Source organism: Drosophila virilis, chromosome 4, assembly GCF_030788295.1.
Source record: "Drosophila virilis strain 15010-1051.87 chromosome 4, Dvir_AGI_RSII-ME, whole genome shotgun sequence".
In the NCBI taxonomy this organism is placed as follows: Eukaryota; Metazoa; Arthropoda; class Insecta; order Diptera; family Drosophilidae; genus Drosophila; species Drosophila virilis.
The window spans coordinates 6,802,612-6,819,092 of NC_091546.1; the positions used below are offsets into that span (position 1 = coordinate 6,802,612).

Sequence of the window (16,481 nt, forward strand, 5' to 3'; positions counted from 1 at the left end):
ATTAATGGGCTTCGAAAACCTAACAAATAGCGAGAATAAAACTGAATTAATTGAATTGATTTCAAAATAGTTCGTAATACCAAAAGTAGTTTTTTCTTGGCCAACTGTACCTCAAATGTAATGCAACCGTTGCATGCACTCATGAATTTAAATTGAAGTCCGACCCAATTAACCCCCGTGGCGCCCGATAAGCCACCTTGCGGAGGCAATGAGTCGACTCTACTTGGGCTTAGCCAGTCTTGATTGACAACTGGCTCCGTCGCTGTTAAACTGGGCTATAAAATCCCGCCACTTAGCGCCAAAAGGTTTTAGTCGAAGTTTAACGGAAAAAATACGACAGCAAAAGAAAGGCTGGAGAAAATGTTAAAGCTGGCGCTGTGTTGGCTCTGTTTAACAGTTGCTTGGCCAGGTGAGTGTCTGTACCTGACCGACTTTCCAGAGCCTGATTAATTGAAGCGCTCGAGAGGCTGTTGACATCTGAGCAATTAATTAATGCGTCCGGCCCAGCCCAGACCCTGCTCCTCCAACCCGCCAACCCGCCCTAGCCCTGCCCTGCAGGAAAACTGGTTTAAAGGGCAGGGGGAAAGGATTACACATGTGTCAGACTGAGATCTGTTGAGCTCAGAATCCATAAAGATGATTCGTTTAGTCGCAACGCAGCCAGCAACTGATGAAGATGCGCTCCACAAATGCTCTGGCCTGCGTTTGCAATGTGATCAATCCGTGTCGCAATGAGGTGTCCACCACATTTGTGGTCATCCAATGGCTGGTCACAGGATTTGCTGCACTGGCTCAGGTCGTGCGGCCCGTGCTCTTGCTTTGTAATTGTGTTCCCATTAAATGCCCCAATATAATTAATGACGTTTTCTGCTTGATATTCCCGCACAGTTGGCATACGTGGCGAGGTGGCGCTCACCCAGGAGGACTACAACAGGACCTGGATCTATATGCCCAACGGCGAGGGCAAGCCCGAGGTGGCGTATCTCGTGGAGCCGCCACCAGAGGATCGCATCAGCCTGCCCCAAACGATACAGTTTGAGTTTTCCGGCAGGTGAGATGCGATAAATTAAATCGGCAAAGCAGATTAGGAGCAACTCTTTCCCAATCCTAGCGGCTCCCCCGACGATGTACGCAGCTCCAATTTCTGGATAGATGAGAACGATTTTCAGCCTGCGCGTCGCAAGCGCGACACGTGGCAGGAAATGGCCGAGAAGTTTGATCCGACACTGGACACCAAGATCCTGGTGCATGGCTGGAAATCGAGCACCATGTCGAACTCCATCCAGTCGATCCGTGGCGCCTATATCGAGCGCGGTCAGGTCAATGTGTTCGCGATCAATTGGCGGGATCAGGCCGATAATATCTATTATTTGACCCCGGCGCGGTATACTGTGCAGGTGGGTCGCGCCGTGGCCAAGCTGATCGATCTGCTGGTGGAGGAGAAGGATGCGGATCCGCAGCGCATTCATCTGATTGGGCACAGTCTGGGCGCGCACATAATGGGCTATGCCGGCTCCTATACCAAGTACCGGGTGAGCCGCATAACGGGCCTGGATCCGGCGCGACCCGCCTTCGAGGATTGCATTGGGCCGGAGAACCATTTGGACGAGACGGACGCCAATTTCGTGGATGTCATACACAGCTGTGCGGGCTATCTGGGCTTCCGTAAGCCCATCGGCATGGTGGACTTCTACCCGAATGGCGGCGGACCGCCGCAGCCCGGCTGCAAGGAGCTCTCGCAGATCTTCAGTAAGCACAGCGAAGATCCCCTTTTGTTGCTCGATCTATAATCTCTTCTTCCCATAGCCGGTTGCAGTCATGGCCGCTCGTACGAGTACTATGCGGAGTCCATAAACAGCGAGAAGGGCTTCTACGGCATGCCGTGCGGCTCGTTGGATGAGCTGCGGGGTCGCAACTGCAGCGGCGATAAGATTCTGATGGGCGATCCGGTGCCACGCGAGGCACGTGGCATTTACCTGGTCAGAACGGGCAGGAGGCCCAGCTACGCACTCGGCATGGATGATATGTTGCCCAAGGACTACGACGAGGACTCCAATTCAAATGCTTTTTAACTTATTTAATTAATAATTACCATTAATTGTAAACCTAAATGCAATACCTAAACTAAAAATACAAAAAAAGCACGACTTGCAGAGGGAAGGATTTCACTTGGGTTCAGGGAATGACATCCGTGCGCCGGCGTATTATATTGCTGCTCCTGTGACTCCCGTTGGGCTGCAGCACGTCGCCAGGTCGCGGCTCAATCTCGTAATGCTTGTAGCCATCCACATCGTCCAGCTCCTTGGCGGCGAACTTGGCAATCATTGTACCACGCCCGGCATAGGGTGGCACATATTTAAACGTCGCTGCGGCCGTGCCGCCAACCGGTATTTCGGCAATCTGCAAATCAATTGGGAGCTCTTCAATTATATTCAGACAAAACAATTTTGCTCTCTATGCTTAAATTTTGATTTTAGTATAGAAATGCATCGATTTAAATAGCCGTTAAACATTTTCGGTATATATTTGAAAAATACCTTACGAAAAATCCCAGCTTACGAAAAGTACCAAAATTTCTAGAGCCGTTAAACAGTTTCAGTATATATTTCGAATTTCCCTTTGAAAAGTACCAAAATTCCCAGAGCCTTTTAACAATTTCGATACAAATTTAGAATTTCCTTTCGAAAAGTACCAAAATTCTCAGAGCCTTTTAACAATTTCGGTATATATTTACAAATTTCCTAACGAAAAATGCCAGCTTACAAAAAGTACCAAAATGAGTAAGAGCTGCCTTTTTTTTTAGTTTGTGCTTCACTTTGCGAATGCCTTAATGGTCATTAATCAATCACATAAATAGAGATTCATGATTCATTCCTGCTCAATAATTAGCTAGACATTTTCGTAGCTGCAAAATTAAAGCGGCTGAATGTTCCCCAAATTGCGAACAAGCCGCAGAACACATTTGTGACGTCACGCGCGTGTGCTCAGCAGCGCATAACGGAACGAAATATTCCAGGCTACGAAATTTACCAAAAGTACATTTCTTTACGAAATGTACCAAATTTCCTAGAGCCGTTAAAAAATTTGTGGTATATATTTCGAATTTCCCTTCGAAAAGTATTAAAATTTCCTAGAGCCATTTAATCCCATGAAAAATCCCAGCTTACGAAAAGTAGGGTATGATTAAACGCACCTTAAACTTGAGCGGCTGCTCTATGCCAGGTCCCTCCACGGTGAACAGACCCTTGTGCAGGGGTATGGGCAAGGGATTCGGCAGACGCACAATCACATCCGTTTCCTGCTGTGCCACAATGCGACCGCCGGCGCCGCCATCGCCCAGCTGGAACTTGATGTCCGGTTTGCGCACACGGAAATCATCCTGGGCATAGTAATCATAGTCCGTGTCCTTGACATGGCAGGCGGCGGATATTTGGAAAGCAGCCTGTGACGAGAGCTTCTCGAAGTACTCGAAAAAGGTGACCTCCATGCGCACATATTCGCTGCTCTCCGGCTTCAGATCCAGTTCGAAGCCCATGATCTTCACCTCCTTGGCGCCGACGCCCGTATAGAGCACGGCATCGCAATTTAGCTGCCCGGCAGCCTGGTGTGTGCGCTCCTTGCTCTTGTTGCTCACCTTGAGCACCACGGTGAAATTCTCGCCCACCTTGATGTCATCCTTCAGCTCCATGCTGAACTCCACCTCGTTGAAGTTGTCGTTCAGATAGTAGCGACTGAAGGCGTGGCGGGATTGCTTTAGCGCCCGTAGCATATAGTTGCGCTCCTCCTCGCTGCGCTCCGCGTACTTGTAGCTGTCGGTGATGTCCTCGCGCTCCCACTTCAGCACGGCCTTGGTGCTGATCAGATGGCCAATGGCCAGGGTGTCCTTGCGCAGCAGCTTCAGCGGCTGGGCGGGTCCATTGTAGCGCCAATAAAGCTTGTCCGCGTTCACCTCGGAGTAGACGAAGCCGCAGTCGAAGGGACGCAGGATCTCGCCGTGCTTGACGGCCAGCACGGAGGCGGGACCCACCCGGTACATGTTGTCCGAGGCCTCTTGGGGCGTGGCGTCCACCGCCTGCCAGCCATCGTAGGCACCGAACTGGCCAATGCCCAGATCCGGACGCTGCATCCACAGCTCGTTCCACACGTGATAATTCCAAATGGAGTCCGTCGTCTCGGCGTCCAGTTTCTTGTTGTTGGCATCAATGAACACATCGACCGTGAGCGAGGCCTGCGTATCGTGCGCGGAAGAGTAGCAAGTGATGACACGGGCCGGAATGCCCAGAGCCCGGGCTATGGTCGCCAAGACGCCGCTAAAATTCCAGCACTGCGCAAACTTGACGGACTTTTGCGTCTTGTGGAACTGCTGCAATATCTCCGCGGAGCCCGTCCACTTGGTAGGCGCTGTGCCGCCCGAGAAATCCTCCGTCCAGTTGCCCAGCAGCACGCCATCATCATCCACGGAGTTGACCAGCGCGGACAGAGCACGAGCCACGCGCACCGGATCGCCACGATAGGCGGGCGGAATGCGTCCCACGGTGCCCAGGAGACGCAGGCTGCACTCCAGGACGTGGCGCTCGAACTGGCCGATCTTCCAGACCGACGGACGCAAGCGATTGTACGAGCCACGCCAGATTAGGGTTGTGTCATGCATGACATACTCCTTGCGCTGCTCCCGATCCGCCATATAGACCTGATCGTCGGCACACCAGGGATTAAAGAGTATGTAGACGGGCAGGGGCAGCTGGTAGCTGCGCGAGCCATCGCCCAGCAGCTTGGTATCAATATCCAGCCGCCATTCGGTTACGGAGCATGTGGCCGGCGGCTTCACTAGCACCGTGAGTATCTGACCCTCGTGCGACTCAATGCCGGCGCCCCATTCCAGCGGATCGCCCAGATAGTCGATGCCATCGTGCGGCACCAGAGCCGTAAGTGTGCCATGGCCCGGACTCGGTTTGCTGTCGTCGGCCACGCTGAAAATGAAGCTAATCGCATCCTTGCTGGGACTGTAATCCCGATTGAAGAAGATGCGCAGCCGAAACGGTTCGCCGCGTCGCACTATCAGCGCCTCCTTCGCGGCCGCCGCATAAAAGTGGCTCGTATGGTGCTCCACATGGTTGTCCGCCAGGCAGGGATCCACACGCTGCACGCCCAGCACCGCCGAGCTGGCGGCATCTGGAAGCAAGATCACACAGAAATGGGCATCAGTTGAGGTCGCAACAGAAGCGCAGCGTTCCAAGCCTTGCTTTAACCTGATCCTCAACTGGAACCATTTAACCAACTAACTTGTTCCTTTTTTAACTGTGAAAAATTTGATGAACCATGAACTGGAACTGGTGCGCCAAAGAAAAACCAAGCCTGTCGGCAGCCCTGAACTGAACCATCGACTTTTTTTTCTGCCCTTAACCTGTCTGTCCGTGCGTTCGCAAGGATCTCAGAGCCTGAAAGCTGCCGGAAGCTTTTCCGACCCCATCCCCATCCCCAAGTCCGTCTGTCTGTCGTTCCGTGCGTCCGTCCGTGCAAGGATCTTAGATCTCCGCGCTAGAGCTGGTGCCCGCGCCGTAAGAGTTTGATGCCGATATTCGATAACTTGGCCCGTTTCCAAGCAATCGATAGTCGATAGACGATATCGTGTTTTCTGAGCAAATCTCTTAGGTTTGCAAGAGCTGGAGTCATCTTGAATATGATAAGCTGGTAGAAGAGGGGGTTCCGGGTATTCCCTAGTCGGCAACATACGACTAGAGCCTCCCACTTGTTTGGATTTGCCGACATGTTACAATCCGATGATGATCTCATGAGGCAAAGTCAGAGACAAGCGATCTCTTGTCATGTTGCAGCCGCAACGAATTTGTTAAATAATCGCCTTTGGCCATAAACAAACACACACACACACACACACACAAAGTGGTCAAAAAGTTCAATGCCAGGGCAATTAATTCCCATCGAGTGGACAATCGGGCGTATGCGCGATTTGCTGTCAACGCCCACAAGAAACCATCAAAAGCATGGCCCATACCTAAAAAAAAAAAAAAAAAGTGGCCAAAAGTGTCAACATCTACGGGAATTAGCTGCAGCAACATAAACATCTGCTGATGGACACATTTGAATTGCCAGCAATCAACTTTTGATCAAGTTCTCTACAGAAAAGAAAAACAACAATCCTATTTTTAAAAATAGTTCCTATTATGCTAACTAGGAATAGATATATATATATATATATACGTGTACAGTGATTGCTCAGTAAAAACTGCTTAAATATATATTTATTTCCCTTTTAATTAAAACTTTTTCTTTTTTATTTTGAAAAAAAAGCAAAATAATATAAAAAATTCCAAAAAAAAAAAAAAAAAAATTTTTTATTTAAGGTAAAAAACTCGAAGTCGAACTTGAATCTGATGAAAATATAAATTTTAAAAAGTTTTCCTACCTAAAGTCTTCCCAATTTAATACATAAATAATTATTTATTATTATGCAAAGCTAATTTATAATAACAAAAAATTATCTATTTGTTAAAAAATGTTCCAATTATCGAATTATCGAAACTTGAAGTCGAACTTAGATCTGATGAAAATATAAATTTTAAAAAGTTTTTCTACCTAAATAAAGTCTTCCCAATTGAAGAAAAAATCATTTGTTATTATGCAAAACTTATTTAAAATAACAAATAATTATTTTTTTTTTAGCAAATTTTCTAATTATCGAATGACCACTGTACTAAGCATATATTAGCCTTTGTTCAGCTGTTGTCCCATGATTAGCACAAGATCTATTTGGCCACTTAAATGAATCAAATTTTTTAATAGACTCGCATAGTTTTTCTAGGCAATATGTTTCGAAATGGCAAAATATTCCTTTGAGTTACTTTGGGCATCAAATAAATATTAAATATTAGATAAATGTATATTTATAATTCGACATTTCCATATGGCTGCACTTTGTGACCTCGAATTTTCAGAATTTCAGATTCAATTGATGTTAACCTTTAGAGTGTTTCGGGTCTCAACGTAGGATGCCAAATCGAAATAAAGACAGCGATAAGATAAGAAACTTTGGAATAAACGATTTATTGAACATCATTTGAGCAGGAAGCAAATGTTAACGAAAATAAAAGTGTGTAAAAATACATTTAGATATTTGCGCATATTAATATATAAGCCAAATGCCGAAGAATCACAAAACGTGTCAAACAACTAAAAGATACAAAAACGAAAAGTAAAACAAGTGAAATAACAAAACGCGTGAAGTCATTGGCGAAAAAATAAAATAAATGGCATGCCCAAGCATTTATACAGTGTGCTGTCTACACTGAGAAAAACAAGGCTTTTTAATCATAACAGAAAAATGTAAAAAAAAATTTACTACAATCTGAGTAAAATAGTTGACAATCAATAAAGTTATCAATTTAATAATCAGTAAAAACACGAAGATTTTTATTTTGATTGTAGACAAGATTTTCAGTTTTCAATATATATATATAGTGACATATCCATAGTCGCACCCACCCTTTAACATAACTTAGCACATAAGCATAAGCACAATTATAAACATTTCTAATATTGTAAACAAAGAGCCTGGTGATAACATCGACATTGGTCAAGATCAAACTGTCCCCCTTTGGTAGACATAAACAATTCACCCTAAATATCACGCCACTGTCAATGTTCCCATCAGAGTACTATCCCACGCATAATTGCTGACGCAGCTCAAACTTCACTCAATTTTGACTCAAACTCTCTCAAAGCGAAGTTTGCTAAGCGACCGCAACAGTTAGATAAATCAGTTCATATTCGGGAAGCAAATCTGAATGTACTCAACAAAAGTAGCCGTTAAGTGAAAATAATAAATTGAAATATATTTTTTTATAGTAACCTAACGTGTAAAACATAATTGGCGCAGCCGGTAGGATACGTCGGGAAAAATTAAAGATCGCTAAAGGATAATTAATTCCCAGATCTAACGCACAATCGCGACCGAAAGTGTTGTCGGAGTGTAATAAAAATTTTCTCGAATACGTATCCGCACAAGAACCTTCGGGTCATTAGTAGCTTAATAATATTGACCCTTTGGGCAATAAAGCTACTACAGTTAATAACGACTGGATTTGCATATCGTTTGATCCCTGCAATACGTTATTACTGAGTCTTTTTAAGACACACACACAAAAAAAAAAAACATTTAACCAATAATCCATCACAAACTTTAACCTAAAATAAAAGTGCAAAATCAAAGAACAATAAAGTTCAAACCTACAAACTCAAAACTATTCAAAAAAAGTGTATTACATCAAGATGACCATGGAATTATCAGAACAACACCTCAACCAGGCCCTTTCACAACTTAGACAGGTGCCAAGCTTTGACGGATCAACGGATCAACTAAACGCCTTCATTAAAAGGATAGATTACATCCTACACCTGTATCCAACCCGAGATGTTAGACAACATAGCATCTTATACGGAGCCATCGAATTGCAAGTCACAGGAGATGCTCAGAGAATATCACAAAGGACAGCAGCCAACACTTGGCAGGAGCTGAGAAACGCATTGATTGAAGAATACAAAGTGCAGACACCATTTGAAGAACTCCTTCGACGCTTATACAACACGAATTACCAAGGAAACGTCCGTAAGTTCATCGAGGAGCTCGAAAATAAATCTTTTGTTATATTAAATAAGTTAGCACTAGAAAATATACCTAGCAATACAACCCTTTATACAAATGCTATGAATAACACAATCAAAGATGTTATTACAAAAAAATTACCAGATAGGCTTTTCATGATGTTAGCCAGACACGACATTACGTCGACACAAAAACTAAAGCAAGTAGCTCAAAGAGAGGGATTATATGAAAATAGCGTTACTGAAAAACCTAAAAATAATAATGTTCAGGGAAATCCAAATAACAATCGTAGGAACATGGGAAATTATCAGCAAAATGCTAACCCAACCACCATTTCAAGTGGTTATTCCAACACGAATCAGAGTTATCACGCACAAAATAAACAGCATAATAAGTCCGAAGACAATCAGAAAGCTCACCACGAGTTCCAACAGAAATTAAGTCAAGGTAGATACCAAAATCCCTTAAACTACCAAAATCAGTCCCATTCACGCTTGAATGCACCAAACCCTCCGACTAAACGTCAAAGAGATAGTAACAGTGGGCAGATGAAAATGGATACATCCGAAAATTTTCATCAGCAAGCCTCGGAACAAACAGAACAAATCCATTCATAAAATTGATTATGAATGACGAAGTTCTAAAATGTGTCATCGACACAGGTTCAACCATAAATCTAATGAAAACAAACCGCTTAAATTTTCCAGTTTACAACGAAACATTAAAGGTTCACACCATAAATGGTGTTATTGAATTAAAACAAAGTATACGCTTAGGAGCAAGCAAAATTTGTCCGAGCAAACAAAAATTCTATATTCACGACTTCTCAGAGCATTATGATGTTCTGATTGGGAGAGAATACCTTGAGGCATGTCAAGCAAAAATAGACTATGCACAAGGATCCGTAACCTTAGGAGAATTTAACTTTTGTTTTAGATATAACGACGAAGAGGTCGAAGAGGACATGACCGCACAAGAGTGCCTTGATCCACCCTCAACAGAGGACAGACCATTTAACTTCGCTATTAATAATGAATTAATAGAAAACAATGAGTTTAGGCTAGAGCACCTAAACTCAGAAGAAAAAGAAAAAATAAAAAAAGTTTTACATGAATTTCGTGATATCCAGTACCATGAAGGTGACAATTTGACTTTCACTAGTACAATTAAACACAAAATTCTAACAAAACATGAGGACCCAATTTACAAGCGTCCATACAAATATCCTCAAATATACGATGAGGAAGTAAATAAACAAATAAGCGATATGATAAAACAAAATATCATACGTAAATCCAAATCCCCTTACTGCTCACCAGTAATAATCGTTCCAAAGAAAAACGATGCATCTGGAAAGCAAAAGTTCCGGTTAGTCATAGATTACCGCAATCTCAATGAACTAACTATTAATGATAAATACCCTATCCCGATCATGGATGAAATATTAGACAAACTTGGAAAATGTCAATATTTCACAACCATTGATCTAGCCAAAGGCTTCCACCAAATCCAAATGGATCCTGGTTCAATACCCAAGACCGCATTTTCGACTAAACATGGCCATTACGAGTACACTCGCATGCCATTTGGTCTTAAGAATGCACCTGCAACGTTCCAACGTTGTATGAACAATCTCTTAGAAGATTTAATTTTTAAAGATTGTCTGGTCTACTTAGACGACATTATTATTTTTTCCACTTCATTGGAGGAACACATTTTGTCGCTACAAAAGGTATTTAAGAAGCTTAGAGAAGCTAACTTAAAACTACAGTTGGATAAATGCGAGTTTATGAGAAAAGAAACTGAATTTCTCGGTCACATCATCACAACTGAGGGTATAAAACCAAATCCCAACAAGATACAAGCAATTGTCAAATTCCCAATTCCAAAAACCCCAAAAGAAATAAAATCATTTCTAGGATTATGTGGTTTCTATAGGAAATTTATACCAAATTTCGCTAATATAGTAAAACCATTAACACTTAAATTAAAAAAAGGAGCAAAAATCAATATAAAAGACAGAGACTACGAACTAGCGTTTGAAAAGCTAAAAGTACTCATAACATCCGACCCAATTTTAATATACCCTAACTTCGAAAAACCATTTTCATTAACTACAGACGCGAGTAATATGGCAATAGGGGCCGTCCTTTCGCAAGAGCATAAGCCTATATGCTATGCAAGTAGAACTCTCAACGAGCATGAGTTAAATTATTCAACGATTGAAAAAGAATTATTAGCAATCGTTTGGGCCACTAAATACTTTAGGTCCTATCTCTTTGGTCGACAATTTCAAATCCTTAGTGATCACAGACCACTCGTCTGGTTAAATAATATGAAAGAACCTAACATGAAATTACAAAGGTGGAAGATCAAGCTAAATGAGTTTGATTTCCAAATTAAATACGTCCCAGGAAAAGAAAATTATGTGGCAGATGCTCTGTCCAGAATTCAATTAAACGAAAACTTCTTAGGCGAAGATACAATTAGCACAAGAGCAACAATACATAGTGCTCAAGAAGACAACAGTAACCATTTACAAATCACAGAAAGACCACTTAATTATTATAATCGACAAATAGAATTTGAAAAAGGAACCGAGAACGAAACAAAAGTTACGAATTACTTTCACAAAACCAACATAAAAATTACGTACAAAGACATGACTAATACGCATGCCAAAGAATTAATAAAAGAATACTTATGCACAAAGAAAAGTGTGCTATACTTCCACAACGAAGCAGATTTTCCAATTTTTCAAGAAGCCTACTTAGAAATAATAAGTCCGAATAATTCAACAAAGGCAATGAAAACTAGTACAAAATTAATAGACCTTCAAACATACGCAGAATTCAAAGAATTAATATTAAAAAAGCACAAAGAATTATTACACCCAGGAATTGAAAAAACTATCAATTGGTTCAAAGAAACCCACTATTTCCCAGATTATCAAAATTTAATTCAAAATCTAATAAATGAATGTGAGATTTGCAACATCGCAAAAACAGAACACAGAGATACAAAATTAACTTTCGAAATAACTCCGGAAATCGCTAATATCCGAGAAAAATATGTAATGGATTTTTACATAGTAGGAGATAAACAATTTTTATCTTGCATTGATATCTATTCAAAATTTGCATCATTAATAGAAATAAAAAGTAGAGACTGGCTAGAAACCAAACGAGCTATATTACAAGTGTTCAACCAAATGGGTAAACCCATCGAAATAAAGGCAGACAAAGACTCAGCTTTTATGTGTACAGCTTTACAATTATGGCTAAAATCAGAAGCAGTAAATATTAATATAACCACTAGTAAAAATGGTATATCCGACGTAGAACGATTTCATAAGACAGTTAACGAAAAACTAAGAATCATTAACAGCGACTCAGACGTCGAAAATAAACTTACAAAATTTGAAACTATACTCTACACGTACAATCATAAAACAAAGCACAAAACGACTAACAGAACACCAGCGGACATATTCATATATGCAGGTACACCAGAGTATGACACTCAAGCTAATAAAGAAAAACTAATAAATAACCTCAACAAAAAACGAACAAATTATGAAATTGACACTAGATACAAACACTCACCGTTAGTTAAATCAAAGACGACAACCCCGTTCAAGAAAACAGGAGAACTAAGACAAATCGACGACAAACATTTTGAGGAAACTAACAGAGGCAGGAAAATAACACATTACAAAACCAAATTCAAAAAGAAAAAGAAGACTAATCAAAGCAAATATAACAATTACAGGTCAACAACAGACAGCGATCAAAACATACAAGCACCAGCTTAAATTAATTATTATAATATTACTATCAATAACTGTAAACCATATAAATGCACAGAGTATTGAAATTAATCCTATCAAAGCCCATAACGGATATCTCATATTTAAAACAGGAACCATAGACATTCCGACAGATTACGAATTCCACTGTTTAACGGTTAATATAACAAAAACCGAAGAAACTTTTAACAATTTAATTGAACAAAGTAAAGAATTCAATAACCTTATACAAATCGAATACCTAGTAGAGAAATTAAACAGAGAAATAAACGGCTTAAAAATAGCCAAACGTAGCAAAAGAGGTTTAGTTAACATAGTAGGAACAGCATATAAATACTTATTTGGAACATTAAATCAAGAAGACAAAGCAGAAATTGAACAAAAAATAAGCAACTTAGCAGAAAACAGCGTTCAGGTTAACGAATTAAATTACATAATAGAAGCTATAAACAAAGGAATAGAAATCATGAACGAACTAGATCAAGAGAAACAAAAAGGAAAGAAATTAGATATCCTTATATTTAACTTACAACACTTTACAGAATATATAGAAGACATTGAGATGGGAATGCAGCTCACAAGATTAGGAATTTTTAACCCAAAATTACTAAAACATGACTATTTGTTGCATGTTAATTCTGAGAAATTGTTGAATACAAAAACTTCCACTTGGTTTAAATCAGATACAAACGAAATACTGATAATATCCCATATTCCTCGAGAAATAATAAAAAGCCCGGTATTCGAAATAATTCCATACCCGGATGAAAATAATAATATTTTGACAGAAATAGCTCATGAAAAATATTTTACCCAAGATAAAAAAGTTTATAGCAGAGAAACAAAAAAATTAATTAATAATGAATGTTTAACAGGAATTTTAAACCAAATAACATCAGAATGTAGTTATACTAAAATTTTGCAAAATTTTCAAATCAACTACATAGAACCAAATATAATTTTAACTTGGAATTTACCAAAAACTATATTAAACCATAATTGTATAAATAACGAAATAACAATAGAAGGAAACAATATAATAAAAATCTTTAATTGTTCATTGCAAATTAATGAAATTTCAATTTCAAACAATATGTTAGATTATACTCAAAGCATTTACGTAAGCAATGATGTTATAAAATTAGAACCACTTTCGTTTGTACAAACGAAACAAATTATAAATGCACATACAAAATTTAACAATGTATTCCAGATAATTACAATAACCATATTTGTAATCATATTAATAAGTTTAACACTGTATTTGACATATAAGTTCAAAAGCATACCTAAGAAATTAATTATAAAATATAAAAAACCCAAAGTAGAAGAAACACCTACAATAATAGGAGATATACCAATTCTAAAAGAAGAAAATGTTACACTATATCCAAACTTAAACACCTGAGGACAGGCACTTTTCTAATGGTTGGGGGAGTGACATATCCATAGTCGCACCCACCCTTTAACATAACTTAGCACATAAGCATAAGCACAATTATAAACATTTCTAATATTGTAAACAAAGAGCCTGGTGATAACATCGACATTGGTCAAGATCAAACTGTCCCCCTTTGGTAGACATAAACAATTCACCCTAAATATCACGCCACTGTCAATGTTCCCATCAGAGTACTATCCCACGCATAATTGCTGACGCAGCTCAAACTTCACTCAATTTTGACTCAAACTCTCTCAAAGCGAAGTTTGCTAAGCGACCGCAACAGTTAGATAAATCAGTTCATATTCGGGAAGCAAATCTGAATGTACTCAACAAAAGTAGCCGTTAAGTGAAAATAATAAATTGAAATATATTTTTTTATAGTAACCTAACGTGTAAAACATAATTATATATATATATATATAACTGTGCTTTTCATATGATCCCTAGATATGTATAAAGTTTTCAACAATTCTTCTCAAGTTTTTATTCACTTTTTCAACATTCCCCGGCAAAAATATTTGCATAATTTGCAACTCGTTGGTTTTTTTTTTGAGTGCAGCTAATTACTTGCAATATCGGGACCGGGTCGTGTGCTGCGAAAGGGATTCACTGGCTTGGCTGGCGGCGATGGATGCCACCAGCGCTGTATCCAACTGGGCGCATAGTTGCGGTACCAATGGCTCATTGTGTCTATAGGACCACGCACAAACACACACACGCACACGTACACGAAAAGTAACGGAAACTGCGCTTTAAAATCGTTCTCTTCGATTCTATTATTTGTTTCGAAACTAGCGCTACTTTTCGAAATCAAAACCGAACGCCGCGACGCCTCAAACCGCACTGATCAATATCGTTAATTGAGATAGTTTCGCTTTGCTCGCTGGAGAGCGCACGCTCTCTCATTCTGGCGCTCTTCCTCTCTCTCTCAGTGCTCTGAAGCTCTAGCTGTTAAATTGTTACAGTGTTGGGCAGGCTAAAAGTAGCTAAACACAGAGCTGTGCTCTAAAGTGATGACGTCATGCTGTCTATATCTATTGTTGCCAATCTATGCACATATTTATGCGCCTTAATTAAGTCCTTAAATAATGATGTAAATATTAAATTTAATAATTCACTTTACTTTTGATACATGCTACGTGTTCAAGACTAATTCCGATAAACTTTATTTGGTCCGCAGCAACTCGAGAAAAAAAAATAGCCAGAATTAAAAAAAGCTGAAGCCAGCTTGAATAAAGCTAAACTAACAGCACCAAGCCGTTAGCCGTGACTCGTGCGCTCTCTGTTATTATTAATTATGAACGGAAGGCGATTTCTGGCCGTCCGATGGCGTTGCTTTGGTAATAGAAGCTACCACCATCTGTTGATGCTGTGGCTACGTCATCGCAGCCCAGTCAGAGTCGGATCTTGATTCATGGGCATCAACTTAATTGATTTATGTGCGCGAGCAGCTAGGCCTAGAACTGGACCCCATGGCATCATCGATTTGTTTTTTTTTATGATTCTAATAAGCTCCATTTTTCAGCAGAGTACTTGGAAGAACTTAGAATGTCTTAAATAAAGAGAAAACATATTGACCAAGCCCTATTTTTTGGGTTCTAGATAATAATAACAACATAGCTTAAAACCTGTTTTTCAAGCGATTATCTCTGCATTACCATATATATATATATATACAGAAGAGATCCGAAGCTTGTATACCCTTACGAAAATATAAAGAATTCGGAATGCAAACACTTTGCTTTGAATTCAGGATAAACATATATACAGATATATAGAGGAGTATATATACTTTATGGCATTGCATTATTAGCTTAAATCATTCCGTAAAGGCTATCAATTTGACCTAACCATGCCGAACATTTTAGAAACATTTTGTTTATAAAGATGAAATGATTAATATAATGTTATTTTTTTTTTTGTATCCAATAAGGTTTGGCACAACAAATTGCACAATTTCCAGCTATTTATGCGTCAATAAATAGAAATGAAATTTTTGGCAATGTTTAACAGCTTCCAGGTGCTTGATATTTGTTTAATTTTCAATTGCCAGCTATTTGAGGCACGCTGAATTTATTGCCAAGCTTAACTAGATGTGCATAAAGGTAAATTCTGTGGGCAGCTAGTTTCTACGCCCACGGCACACGGCAAATTGTTATGCAAAAAAGGCAATATCGGCATTAGGTAATTATTGTCGCTCACTCACAGGTAAATGACAAACAAAACAAATAATATGTGCAAATATTTATAAGCAAATACTCACCTGGAGCTGCCAAGAGATTTGCATTGATATTGCGCATACGCAACGTTGCGTCCGTTTCGCATTTGAATGATTCGTTGGAATTTTGACGTTTTTTTAGCCAAGAACATTTCTGACCCATTGTCAGGTATTGTTAGTTAGTCAAACAGGTTTTCAGGTAACGACAAGTTACCCCGCGGTTAATCGAAATTATGTTTCAATCCGAACTCGACACGCGCGTTGTCAACAATCAACTGACAATATTTTTAACGCTCAAGCAATGCAAAATTTAAATAAAAATTGTAACAGAATTGCGTTTAAATTACATCATCAACACGTACACAGACGACTGTGGCAGTGCATTAACATG

The 16,481-nt window shown here is 39.9% G+C and overlaps 2 protein-coding genes across 4 annotated transcripts; one reads left to right on the top strand and one right to left on the bottom strand.

The window, feature by feature from the left end:
* The first annotated feature begins 277 nt into the window (after positions 1–277).
* LOC6627789 (pancreatic lipase-related protein 2) lies at positions 278–2,153 on the top strand. 2 transcript variants are annotated; one of them, XM_002052641.4, is made up of 4 exons: positions 278–409; positions 889–1,051; positions 1,112–1,749; positions 1,807–2,153. In XM_002052641.4, the coding sequence occupies exons 1-4, from the start codon at positions 361–363 to the stop codon at positions 2,070–2,072; spliced, it is 1,116 nt and encodes a 371-aa protein (XP_002052677.2). In that variant the 5' UTR covers positions 278–360; the 3' UTR covers positions 2,073–2,153. The 2 variants fall into 2 exon arrangements, with proteins under 2 accessions (XP_002052677.2, XP_070065229.1); XM_070209128.1 differs by lacking the exon at positions 278–409 and adding an exon at positions 642–821.
* Tg (Transglutaminase) lies at positions 902–16,456 on the bottom strand. 2 transcript variants are annotated; one of them, XM_015173024.3, is made up of 3 exons: positions 16,136–16,456; positions 3,194–5,172; positions 902–2,400 (listed from the first exon to the last, which is right to left on the bottom strand). In XM_015173024.3, exons 1-3 carry the CDS (start codon positions 16,251–16,253, stop codon positions 2,176–2,178), a joined length of 2,322 nt encoding a protein of 773 aa, XP_015028510.1. In that variant the 5' UTR covers positions 16,254–16,456; the 3' UTR covers positions 902–2,175. The 2 variants fall into 2 exon arrangements, with proteins under 2 accessions (XP_015028510.1, XP_002052676.1); XM_002052640.4 differs by lacking the exon at positions 16,136–16,456 and adding an exon at positions 14,440–14,723.
* Positions 16,457–16,481: the final 25 nt, after the last annotated feature.

Coding starts and splice junctions, on each gene's coding strand:
- LOC6627789 (XM_070209128.1), top strand. CDS start 671: ATGAAGATGCGCTCCACAAATGCTCTGGCCTGCGTTTGCAATGTGATC. Junction 822..888: donor GCGGCCCGTGCTCTTGCTTT/GTAATTGTGTTC, acceptor ATTCCCGCACAG/TTGGCATACGTGGCGAGGTG. Junction 1,750..1,806: donor GGAGCTCTCGCAGATCTTCA/GTAAGCACAGCG, acceptor TTCTTCCCATAG/CCGGTTGCAGTCATGGCCGC.
- Tg (XM_015173024.3), bottom strand. CDS start 16,253: ATGGGTCAGAAATGTTCTTGGCTAAAAAAACGTCAAAATTCCAACGAA. Junction 5,173..16,135: donor AAATCTCTTGGCAGCTCCAG/GTGAGTATTTGC, acceptor TCTTGCTTCCAG/ATGCCGCCAGCTCGGCGGTG. Junction 2,401..3,193: donor AGCAGCCGCTCAAGTTTAAG/GTGCGTTTAATC, acceptor ATTGATTTGCAG/ATTGCCGAAATACCGGTTGG.